This window comes from Natrix helvetica (genome assembly GCF_964273705.1).
Source record: "Natrix helvetica genome assembly, chromosome: 4".
Taxonomy (NCBI): Eukaryota; Metazoa; Chordata; class Lepidosauria; order Squamata; family Natricidae; genus Natrix; species Natrix helvetica.
In genome coordinates, this window is record NC_138550.1 from 109,146,961 (window position 1) to 109,160,456 (window position 13,496).

Here is a 13,496-nt window from a genome sequence, read left to right on the forward strand (position 1 = left end):
TTAGTTGATATTTATTTTCAAGATTTAGAAGCATAGCAGTTAATACTGGCTTGAAAGACACTGTCAATTAAGGATGACCATTATGCCACCTTTTTACCACAATTTTAGCCTTCCCATCTCTCAGATGGACTAAGCTGTCCATCCTGTCCAGTTCTAATGCTTCCAGAATCTTGTCCCCGAACACATTTAATCTCTCTACTAATTTCGTACTTGAACATACTTTGCAGTTTTTTATTTAAGCTCCCTATCTCTAAGTCAGTCCCAATTCCTAGACTACTAAATGCTGTGATTTCCCCCTCCACTTTGAAGGCTAAATACATCAAAGGGTATATTCCTCGTAGCTAAGAGCTAGACTGTGAAACAGTTTGCTTCTGAATAATCAGTTGCTGGGCCCACCACAATGGTGGAGAAATGCTGTCTTTGTGTCTTGTTCATGAGATTCTTGAGGGTAACTGGCTTTCCAGTGCATGAGCCATAAATGCTCTATTAGACAGGCCTCCGTTTGATTCAGGAGGGCTCTCAGATTTGCTATTTCTTGCTTTTTTTCTTTTTTTTTTCCTGTCATGAAGCTCTGTGCCTTCTCTTCAGTCCCTGTTGCATCTCAGCAGCATTAATAGGCTGCAATGGGATGGGGGAATTTGCTGCATTGGAAAAACTAACCATCCAAGAAAGCTTTGTTGATAACAGAAACATCAGGAAGAGGAAGAGGAGGAGGAGCTTCCGGAGGGAATGGAGGTTTACCTCTGAGCTCCGTTCGCGCGGAGCTCTCTTTCGGGCTGGGGATGCTGCCAACCCTCTTTTTCATCCCGAGGGTCGGAATTCCTGTTGGCTGACCACCCTGCCTTCTGCCTGGGACCCGAATTGGCCCGTCTGGTTGCCTGGTTGCCCGGGCAGGAGCGAGGGAGATGGCGCACCAGCTGGTGCGGGGCGGAGCGGAGCGGAGAAGCGGCAAGGCCTTGAACGGGGGGGCGGAGGAGGCCGGAGGACGGTTGGAAGGCGGCGGCGATCCAATGGACAGAATTAAGGATCCAAAGAGCCGGGACGGGATGGCGGCGACCCAGGGAGAGCCAAGGGAGAGTCGAGAGTCGTGGGAGAGCCGAGCGGTCCGAATTGCGCCGGTCTTGGTAAACTCAGACCGGCGGGAGGGCCGCGGAGAGGAGAATAAGGCCCGGATGGAGCCCGAGGCGCCGGAGGGAAGAAGGAAAATAGAGCGAGGCCTGAGGCGCCGGAGGGAGTGGAAAAAACAGAAGGTAGGCCACAGGCAGGCCGCGGGGAGGTCGGAACGCTTCTCCAGGCCTAAAAACGGCCGAGGGTTGCTGGACAGATCGAGGACTATCCATGATTGGTGCTGAAGGCAGGCCACGGGGACAGAGGCGCTGGAGCACAGGCCATGGACTTAGTGGTACATCAGAGGCCTGTGCGGAGGGTTGCCCTGTACCCCCCCCCGTGCGATTACAACCCCCCTCACTCATCTAGGGCTACCTATTTCTACCACCCACTGCGGCCTTCGTCTCAGTTCCAGCCCAAGCTTCCATATTCACCAGCTGGTTATTATTATTATTATTAACCCATCATCTTCATCTACGATGTGGACTATTTCCATCTGCCTATCCCTACCAGGACTATTTCATCCGTTTCATCTGGATGTATGTGGTTTTGGCTAACTTACATTAACATCGACAGCACCCACTTGATGAGCGCTGGCCCTTTATTATGCTTTATTCGAGACTAGACCTGCTGCTACTGCGAGAGTCCCCCCTCTCGCAGTCATGGCCTCCAGCCCTTTCAAGGGCCCACCTCGAGGACGGGTTTGTTAACCCAGAGAGGTGGAGGAAGCGTGCATTAAGGGGTTTTTTAGTTAATTGTTTTTTAAAATTTGTAAAGGGTTTTAAGGGTGGGGGGGGAAGGACCAGATCAGGAGTGATAGTAGAGCCAGGCAATTAGGTGTGGTCGAAAGAGGAAGGAACGGAGCGGGTGAGGAAAGGGAGGATAACATTCCATTACAGGGCTCTTTGATACCAACGGTCGTGGGGAGGGGCAGGTGCGAGGACACATTAAGAACGCGCAGTCGGTTGGGAGACCGGGGTTTTTGATCATTCCCGGTCGTTTGTACCAACCCCTGCATACTAGGTGGTCAGGTTCCACAGGCCCCAGGCCTGAGACTGCTGTTATGCAACGCGAGGTCCGTTGTCAATAAGGCCCCCCTCATTCATGAACTTATTTTGGAGGGGGAGCCGGACCTCGCAGGAATAACCGAGACCTGGTTGGGCTCCGAGGGAGGTTTACCCCTCGTTGAATTGTGCCCACCAGGTTATCGAGCATTTCATCAGCCTCGGGCCCAGGGGAGGGGCGGCGGGGTAGCAGTGATTATTCGGGAAGACCTTGAGCCGAGAGAGTTCACCGTGCCACAGACATCCGGGTGTGAGTCCCTTGTCGTGAGATGGGGCCCAGGGAGGCAGTTGGGCCTGCTGATAGTATACCTGGCTCCTCGCTATACGTCAGCGGCCCTGCCTGAACTCCTTGAGCTGATCTCATCGGTGGCGATTGAGACCCCCAACCTTATAGTGATGGGGGATTTCAATCTGCCGTCGATGGGAGAAGCGTCTGAGGGGGTTCGGGAGTTCATGGCTTCCATGACAGCCATGGACCTGACCCAGTTAATTCAGGGCCCTACTCACGAGGGAGGTCACACGCTGGACCTTGTTTTTGTCTCAGGCCGGTGGATGAGTGATCAGGGAATAGGGGACTTAGCCATTACTCCCCTGTCATGGTCGGATCACTATCTTCTCCGGCTGGACTTCCCTGGTGCTACCCCACACCGCGAGGAGGCGGAACCGGAAGGTATTAGATGGTTCCGCCCCAAGCGCCTGTTGGAACCAGATAGGTTCCAGACGGAGCTTGGGCCACCTCCTGTGGATTTGACCCGCCCCCGAGTGGAGGACCTGGTAGACGCATGGAATAGTGCGACTACCGGGGCCCTGGACCGGGTGGCGCCTTTGCGGCCTCTCCTGCGGCGACGAACCACCCTGGCTCCCTGGTTTACCGAGGAGCTAAGGGTGATGAAACGCCAAAGGAGACGCCTAGAGAGTCGTTGGAGATCCTCTCGTTCCGAATCTGACCGAGCACAGGCACGAGCCTACTTGAGGACGTACCTTGTGGCATTAAGAGCGGCCAAACGTCAACATTGCGCCGCCCTTATTGCGTCTGCAGATAACCGCCCTGCCGCCTTGTTTCGGGTGACTCGCTCCCTCTTGTTTGAGAGGCCGCGGGAAGCCCCTTTACAGGGTAGAGCAGAGGAGTTTGGGAATTATCTACATGACAAAGTCGCTCAAATCCGGATGGGATGGACCCCCTTCAGTGGTTCAGTAGAGACGCCCGTGGCGAGTCTTGAGGGTCCGCTTTGGGAGGAGTTTGATTCGGTTGCCATCGAGGATTTGGACAGGTTGCGTGGACGTCTGCGACCCACCACATGTTTATTGGACCCGTGTCCCTCCTGGCTTGTACTGGCATCCTGGGAGGTTACACGTGACTGGCTCCTGGTCCTAGTGAACACTTCGTTGGGTGAGGGGTCTCTACCAGCCGCCTTGAAAGAGGCGGTGGTGAGACCCCTGCTCAAGAAGTCTTCCCTGGACCCGACGGACCTAGTCAATTACCGTCCAGTCTCCAACCTTCCTTTTTTAGCGAAGGTTGTAGAGAGTGTGGTGGTACAGCAGTTCCCACGCCACCTGGAGGAAAATGATTATCTAGACCCGCGCCAGTCCGGCTTCCGACCCGGGCACAGCACGGAGACGGCCTTGGTCGCATTGGTGGATGATCTCTGGCGGGCCAGAGATAGGGGTTGTTCCTCTATCCTGGTCCTATTAGACCTCTCGGCGGCTTTCGATACCATCGACCATGGTATCCTGTTGCACCGGCTGGAGGGGCTGGGAGTCAGGGGCACCGTTTTACGGTGGTTTGGCTCCTACCTCACTGACCGGACGCAACGTGTGTTGGCAGGGGAGCAGAGATCGACCCGGAGGCCTCTCACATGTGGAGTGCCACAGGGTTCGGTACTCTCGCCTCTCCTGTTCAACACATACATGAAACCGCTGGGCGAGATCATCCGTGGTTTTGGGGTGGGATATCATCTGTATGCTGATGACACTCAGCTATACACCTCCACCCCAAACCACCCCAATGAGGCCATCGAAGTGATGTCCCGGTGTTTGGAGGCCGTACGGATCTGGATGGATGGCAACCGACTGAAACTCAACCCTTCCAAGACGGAGTGGCTGTGGCTTCCGGCGCCCCGGTTCAACCAGGTGTTTCCATCTCTGGCCATTGGGGGCGTGCAATTAGCCCCTATGGAACAGGTGCGCAATTTGGGCGTCCTCCTGGATGCCCGGCTGTCCATGGATGACCATGTAACAGCCGTGGCAAGGGGGGCGTTCCTTCAGGTTCGCCTGATGCGCCAATTGCGCCCCTTATTGGACCGGGATGCCCTACGCACAGTCACCCATGCGCTGGTGACGTCTCGCCTGGACTACTGCAATGCTCTCTACATGGGGCTTCCTTTGAGATGCACTCGGAGACTACAGTTGGTCCAGAACGCGGCCGCGCGGGTGATCATGGGGAGGACTAGATTCTCCCCTGTAACACCTCTCCTGCGCGAGCTGCACTGGCTTCCTGTGGTCTACCGAGTGCGTTTCAAGGTCTTGATTATGATCTTTAAAGCGCTTCATGGCACAGGGCCTAGTTACATGCAGGATCGCATCCTGCCCCACACATCCCTACGACCAATCCGCTCTCACAGAGAGGGACTTCTCCGGGTGCCGACCGCCAAACAGTGTCGGGGGGCGACACCCAGGAGCAGAGCCTTCTCTGTGATGGGCCCAGCCCTGTGGAATGACCTCCCCCGGGACATCAGGATTACTTCCGATCTCCGCTCCTTCCGTGTACAACTGAAGACCCACCTCTTCCAACTATCTGGCCTGGCTCAACCGTAATTTTCTCGTATCCCTCCTGACTGTCTGTTTTTAACATTTTGAATTTGGATTGTACATGGGGTTTTATAATTAGGGTATTTTAATGGTTTTTAATTGTCTATGTATTGTATCTGTTAACCTCCTCCGAACATGTGTGTCTATGTACTTATGTATGTCATGGATTTATGTAAATGTTATATGTTTTTTACTCCATTGTACGCCGCCCCGAGTCCTATTCGGAAAGGGAGCGGCTAATAAATTTAAATTATTATTATTATTATTATTATCAAGAACAGAACTTTACTGAGCAAAATACTTATCAATGTACATACATAAGAAAGCGAAACAGACGAACAAATCATCCTATAAGATGATTGTCCTTTCCAATGCATAAAGGTCAGAGCTGGTTGCTTAGTATCACATCCTTATAAATGTTTTTCATGAATGTGCTGCAATTGGGCTCACTTGGGCAGGGCTGATATTATTTCTAGTGCTGGTTAAAAAGAAAAAGCTAGTCTCTACCAAAACAAACACAAAATATACAAATAAGAAGATTGAAAACTGAAACTTTTATTTCCAGAAACTGCAATTGCAAGCAAGTTGATTTTCAATTTATTAATACTGGAGTAAAACTCAAAAGATCCTCCAGGAAAAAAAACAATCCTTTGGAAATGCCTATTTTTCCTCTGATTTTTTTTCCTACCATTTTGCTTTCTGCTGGCATTTGAATTTCCTCAGATACCAAATGGAAAGAAAGGTAGGAACACAAATGTAGGTATATAATTGAGTACTACTCAGATAGAAACACAAATCCTATGAACTATCTAGACCAGGGGTGTCCAAACTTGGGAACTTTAAGACTTGTTGACTTCAACTCCCAGAATTCCCCAGCCAGCATGGCTGGCTGGGGAATTCTGGGAGTTGAAATCCACAAGTCTTAAAGTTCCCAAGTTTGGACACCCCTGGTCTAGACAATAACTCCAATTAAGACACACACTTGATTCTGAACTGCAATTCATTTAATCAAGGATTTCTTTTATTTTATTTCCAGGGTGGGAAAGTCTGATTGAAGTAGCATTTTCTTCCTTTAACAAGCAACGGCACGTAGAATTTTATCTTAGTTCTCCACTACCAGTTGTGAATGAACAAAAACATATTTAATATACTATCAGGAATCCAAACAAAACTGTACCTAGTATGCCACCTACCTATGTTCTTTATATACCATACATTCTATAGTTTTAATTCAAAGGAGATCCCAGTAGAATTTTCTTGATTGACTGAGAGGAAGAAAAAATTCTACTGGGCTTTCAAGAATTTCAAGAAATGTGATGGCATTTACTATTTTTTGATTATTCATTCCAGGTATATAAATAAATTTGTGGATGGGTGGGGATAGCAGTTATTTTATTTTATCTTCCATTATTTCCTTTGTGCTTCAGAGTTAGTTTTGCTTGGATGCTACTGAAAGTTTGCTAGTTTGCACACAGGCACGTATATAAGCCTAGCAGTTACTAGATGTAATTCTACCTGCATTTATGTATGTCAGAGGATACACTGCATGTGATTTCCGTCTTTAACCATACATTAACAAACATTCATTCTTCTTCTAGGAATTACAACCTTTAGACTTTGAGATGGATCCAAGGAGCAATATATCACTTGGGGTACAGGGAGCTGATCTAACATGCCATGTTTATATGATATCAGGAATGTAATAGAAAATGGTTCTTTTCTTAACAACTTGAATTAGTTTCAAGTGTGCCACTTTGCATTCAAATGTAGAAAGACACGGAAACCAATCCTTTATTTTCCATTAGAAAACAGCCACTGTCCCCTATCTCTCATTATGGTGCAGACTACAAGACCTAACAACAAAAATCCATATTATTGATCTAACCAAGTCTCCACAATTATTCTTTAGAAGGAAACGCCGACGATAAATTACATCTGCACTGGCTTTTCATCTGCTGTTCGATATAAGTGATCTCTCAGGGCAGGCTGGAGACCTTAAATCGTCAACACCCTTGTCAAGGAAGCTAAGGAGGCCCAGGCTCCCTACAAACTGCCTTGAAAGAACTTTTAACCTATAATTTCTAGCAACAACTCATTTCATTTTCAGAAAATTGTAAAATCTTTTCAGGATTTTTTTTTTAATTTAATGAAACACTGTTTCATCTTCTCACAATATGCCTAGAGAATTTTGATTTTAAGATGATTTGTCTCGTATCTTACAGTTTCAACATGTTACTGCTGTAATCTCAGATGCCTTTCTGTGTTTTCCTTATCTCATTAGATTGCATGTTACAGCACAATTATAATATTATCCTTAAAGAATTGTTTTTGTGGCTAATATTATTTTGGGTTAATATTAAAGACTTTTAAGATCTTCATTGGAATCTTTGTTCTGGCAAGTTTAAAACAAAGGTACAACGATTATATTTCTTCCTGCTGTAGTAAACTGAGCATCTTTTGTTATATTAATCTGATTTTTATTAAGGCATTAATTTAAACTTTAACCATATTGCTTTAAAATGAATGCAGCCTCAGCATTCTTGGAAGCAGCTGGTATCAAATAATGAATAATATTTCAGTTACAGCTGGTTCATATAGAAAGATTTAGCTCATTTTTCTTACTGCAATCTGTCCTTCGTATATTTATTCATTTGTTTAAATATAACATATATCTCTGCTTTACTCATTACAGTAAAAGCCAATATACAATGAAAATTAACATGCAGGACAAGTAATCATTTCCCAGCAGCATTTGCTATTACTTAGTTCCTAAAGGTCCATCAGTTTAGGCAATATTTTCTCTTTTTAATTTGATACATATTTGTATCTAAACTGGATTTCACTAATCAACAGCATACATAACGATTGTGTAACTCAGCCTTTTGAATCAACTTAGTTGCATGATGAAATCATTGCACTTCCAGATGCAGGCACTTGTGCTTTTAAATGAAATAGATCTTATTCACAGAAGTTGTACTTATTCACAGCAGTTAACTGAAGATATGTATATATTCTAATAGTAGCATTATTACATTAATATGAGCATTATAAAATATACCATAGGTAGCTTCTTCTCCTAACAAAATACCATGAAAGCAAACCTATTTTATTTTAAATATGATTTCAAGGCATAGGACCTTGGATTGAAAAATATGATTAGCAATTTTTTTAAAAAAATCTAAACCTCCTTCTGATATGGTCTTCTTTAGAAATGTTGAACTTTAGTCCCCAATTTTTCAGTCAGCAAGGAGCAGTAATTATGACCATGAATACTATGAATTGTAGTTCTGAACAAGGTAAGTGTTTACATTTCCAGCCATTTAAAAGGTACAGATATACCCTGGGGAACCTAATAGTTTCTTTCTCTTTGCACTTTCATTATTGGGGAATTGTAGAGATGTTACAGAGAAAGAACCCGATAGTGTCTATTCAAGAATAGCAACTGTGCCTTAATAGTTCCGAAGTAAAAGGCATATCTTGAATCCCAGCTTTCTTTTTTACTTCCAAGACCAGCCATAGATAGCCTCTTCCCCGCCCATTTCAAGTGAGGGAAAAAAAGTGTAACCAAACCTGTATGGGTCCGATAGTGATCTTTCATGGCTGATGCGGTGAGGAAGGAATAATGGCAAGTTGGCCATGTGCACTTATAGGGCTTCTCTCCTGTGTGAAGTTTCATATGATTGTTCATGGCCCACTTCTCTGTGAAACTGCGATTGCACAAGGGGCAGGTAAATTTCCTGTGTACAAGGAGAAAATCAAGAAAGGGGGGGAGAATTAACCACATGCATGCAACACCCCCAAACTGACCCCCCCCAAAAAGAAGCATGTTTTAAACTCGAACTGTGCTAAACGCACAGAGTTTCATGAAGAGAATTGCAGACCTGGTCTGTCATGTCTGTATAACCAGGCATTGATTTTTCTGTCGAGACTTGGCACTTCAGCCATTTATTCTCTGCTTTGCGGTTGGGCCCAATGGGTTTGAAAAATTCTGTTACAGTCCACTCACCCCTGAGGCAAATGTGAGAATAGATTTCACCTGTACAGGCCTACACCACTTATCCGAGCATGGGCTGTCAGAGCAAAGGCTAAATGAAAAGCTATCCATACTAAACTACTCAGACAATCACACTGCTCCATGCCAGGCTGCTGTTACTGCAGTGGGGAGGTGAAATACTACTTGTAATAACCCTGTTACCATAGTAAACAGAAAAGCACTCCCCTTGCTTCCCCCCTTCTCCCAGTAAGTCTTAAAGGGGATTGCAAAAGGTCTGCTGGCATTTCTTGAGAGGTTCAGGCCCTTCTTGGAAACGACCTCAAAAGGCTGAATTGGAAGTGGTTTACCGTTTAAAACATGTCCGCAATTAAGGAATAAAACCGTACCAAAAGTAGTCCTGCTCACAGTTACAAAGTGCAAGAGGTTTAACGATCAAAGTTCACTCAAGCAAAGGGAAGGAGGAAGGAAGTTATTTGGAGGTGGGGGAGTTATATTTGTTCCAATGCTCAAGTCCAGTTGAGTGTTCTCGTAAATGGGGTGGACTTCTACCATGGAGCTTTAATAGAAAAAGCTATGTTCCTAGAGGGCATTGGTATCACTTCATGATGGTAAGATTATCTAGTTTATCTAAAAGGGTTCTGAGGCATTGGTAGGGTGTGAGCTACTCTTTAATGTAAACAAAGCCCAAGATATTTCCTTTAAGGTTTTTTTTTAAAGCAAGCAAGCAAACCAAAAAACAACATATTAAACTGAACCTGAGGTTATGTTAGTGGCCAGTGCAGCTCACAAAAAACTAGCATTGGTATTTTTTTCCTGCTTTTTTGAATCAGTTGAACCTCCAATACAAATACTTTTCAACGGCAATTCCACAAATATTTCAGTAGTGAAGAAATCATGCCTAGGGATGGTCTTGACTTTCCAGACAGAAGAACCAGTACGAGAGGTTTACACATTCCATCAGGTTGTTAATTGTTTGGGAACAGAGAAGTACCCAAGATAATGTTTGGGAATATAAACTGGTTGTTATCAAAGCCTTAAATCAGCTGATGATCTGTTCACAGAAAAAAGTGCTGGGCAAAGATCGGCTTTTTTTACAAATGGAAATATTGATCTTGACTATCCTTGAGGGTAATAATCTCCTGACCAAACCTCACAAATAAAGGAAAGGAAACAAAAGAGTTTTGTGGGCACTTCTTCAACAGTCCCAGAACAGATGAGACTGGAGATAGTGGCCAGATAGGAAAAGATAGTCCTACAACAGGCATTTTGCCAATCTCCTTCATTCACTGATAATTGTCTGGTGTCAAGATAAGATAGGAAACACTGTTTTCATGGTGGAATCCCACAGTCTATCTTCAGACTGCTATACTAGGTTGGACGCCAAATGGAAACTTCATCACAAACTTCAGCAAACTTCCTTCAGCAAAGAGTTACTGGAGCAACACCGCACCATGGGAAGCAGACTGTGGGGATAAGTCCTCTACTGACTAAAGCCCTGATAGGTGTCAAAATATAGTACTCCATTAGGTGATGATCAATCCACATATGAGACTGTGATTTGGGATGTAAGAATGAATGATAAAGAATAAGGATTAATGAATGAAATACTAGGGAAGAAATGGCATTTTTTGACGGAAATAAAAAGTTGTTTGATAGCTGGGTGAAGAATAAATGAACAGTCCCCAGCAGGTGAAAAAGAATTTAAGATAATGCTGATATTATTTTGAATAAAACTGAAGTGAGGGATTACTAGAAGGAATGCTGTAGAGCTCTTTTTGGAATGGCAGTGATATGCCAACAAGTGGAAGTAAAACAAATGCTATAAATCATGTGATGATCATGTGAATTGGTTTGAATTATTTTCTACAAGTATAGAGTTGAAGGTAAGTTGTTGGATATGGCAAAAGTAATGCATGAAATTTGAAACGTATGTATACATTCGTGAGTACACAATGCCATGCATTGGCTAAAACCTAAGTGATTTGCAGCCAAACCTTGACTGATGTCATGATAAAATTAGGAGCACAGATCTGCAATGAAATGTAATCAAAGCCCAAGTAGTGTGCTCATGAGGAAAAAATGGAGTGAACAATTGATTGTTATAGATGAGTGGCAAAAAATAGAGCTATAAGGTATGTATGTGTACCTTGGAAGAGTGTTAACTGAAAATGGGAAAATAAATGGAGAAATTTTAAGATGTGGTACAGTTGATAGAATGCAGTTGATAGAATACAATAGAATCCTTCCATTGTAAGGAACTAATGTTTATTGGAAAAAGGGAAAAAGTGAGCGAATAAGAATATGGTTCTGCTTACTTTTTACTGTATATGAGAGTGATGGATATGTTAGAGGAAATATAAAACAAGGTCAGGAACAGAGTACTTAAGAAGTATATATAGTAAAACAAGAGCAGATTAAGATTGAATGAATAGCTGATTTCCATTAAACAGTTGTTTAATTTTGAAAGCCAATTTATGATTGAAACCTCTGTTGTCAAATGTGTTTGTAATATATAAGAGGCATGGAGGAAATATTACATTATAATGTTCCTGGATGATTTGCCAGAAACAATATGCATCCAAGAGTGAACAAAAGCTTAAATCAAGGCTCTAATTGCTCAGTCTAGATCACCACACGAATTGCTATGATTCTGGTGGTAACCTGCCTTTGAAAATGACAATTCAGGCTTTGCAGGCTTGAAAAAAAAATGTCAGTTTTGGGGTTTTGTCATATTATTGCATTTTCTTCATAAAGTCAGAAAACTAATCTATTTTTTTATATGTTGCTTAAAACGATCAGTTTGATACTACTCTCCAGACAAACATTAACATTACTTGTTTAAAACATTAACAAGTATTTCGCATAAAGTGCACAATGCAATCTAAATAAAGATTTCTTCTGTATAAGATTGCAGTTACAGCTACGTTAAGCAATTACTAAATTTACCACTAAAAGTATTTACAGGCACATATAAGATAAAAATAAAAATGATATATGCATGTGTGTGTGTATGTATGTTTGTAAGCACACATACTGCTTCAAAATTTCAAATTACTTTATCAGTTGATTGTTGATTGTTGGCACTAGCAAATGATATATACAGCTAAATACTTCCAAATTCACCATAAAAATCACATCTGTCAGGTCTTCATGTATTTCACATTTCAAAAGCGTGACATGGATCTTATTTCTAAGCTACATTTCCTATCTACTTATTTCCTTATATATTTATTATCATTCTAACCTTCAACTACAAGAAATAAATAAGCAGGTTAAACAGATGCTATCTTTTAACAAACAGTTTTTCTTGACTGTCATGCAACTTTATGAAGGGTAATATAAATCCTTCATTTTTTTAGATCTTCCAAGATGCACATTTAACAGTATTACACCTCCTGAACCCCAAAGCGTGCTCGATTATTCACATATAATAAAAATGTTCAAGTAAGGTTGAAAGACTCTCTTTAAAATGACAAAACAGCAAAGTCAGAGTAAATACTGACAGTGACTCTGTAATTCACCACATGATAGTGAGATATTGAAGCAAATTACACTAACTTCTTAGTGTATAAACAAAATGAAACTGCAGGATTTGAGAATGACTTTTAAAATGCTCAGTAATAATGTGAGGTAGTTTAAGCCAAAAATAATGATTTGCCAAGGAGCCCCAATTGTCCTGCAACAGATTAGTGCTATAAATGAATATGTTCTCCATGCCCATCTAATCCAACACTGTCACTGCTAGATTCTTCCTCAAATATTCTAATATAGGAAAATAAAGAATTATTGTATTGCAGATAAAACTACTTACCACAATGCAGTGGGTAGAAAATATGTAACGTTTTATCAATTAGTAAAACATCGAGTTGTTAGCCCTCCCGTGTAAACCAGACAATACAATTTATGAGTTAATTCTATTTTATTGTAAGGCTAAATGTACAGAATCATTCAAGTCTTGAAGGTTCAAACTTCCCATTGTTACTTTTAATGCTTGATCAACTACGACAGGTCCTTCCTAAGTTTCTTTCTCTGCGTGTTAAGCCACTAGAGGCTCCCTCCTCTATTGTTGAATTGTTTCTAAGTAGCATCTCTCCCCATTATCCTCCCAAGGTCATCCACATATTTAATTATGAGATTAGACTGGTTCCTTGGAATCAATCTGGAAAAGGAGAATGAGAGATTGCCCACATGTGCTCTGGAAGACTGATCTTCGCAGTCTTCCATACGTTTTGAGTGCCAGGAGATGACAGGATCAGCCATTTTGTTTGCACCAGAGACATTTGAAGGACAACTTTCTAATCTTTTTGGAAATTACCTATTAATCAACATTTTAAAAAATAAAAAATTCATAATTGACTTATGAATCTGGTCTATCAGTGTTAATGCAATTAAAAGTCTGCCAAGTATGTTTTTGATTCAGAATTCTAGAATAACAGAGTTGAAAGTGATTTTGGAGCTCTTCTAGTCCAACTTCCTGCTCGGACTTTATATCACTTCAAAGAAATGGCTGTCCAATCTCTTCC

General features: G+C 42.8%; 1 protein-coding gene across 1 annotated transcript in view; it reads right to left on the reverse strand.

Moving 5' to 3' along the window:
• The window catches only part of ZNF407 (zinc finger protein 407), a 380,727-nt gene that overhangs the window by 133,809 nt on the left and 233,422 nt on the right, over positions 1 to 13,496 (reverse strand). Inside the window, exon 5 of the mRNA XM_081951166.1 lies at positions 8,550 to 8,716. Coding sequence (XP_081807292.1) covers positions 8,550 to 8,716 — 167 coding nt within the window. The remainder of the gene's footprint in view (positions 1 to 8,549; positions 8,717 to 13,496) is intronic.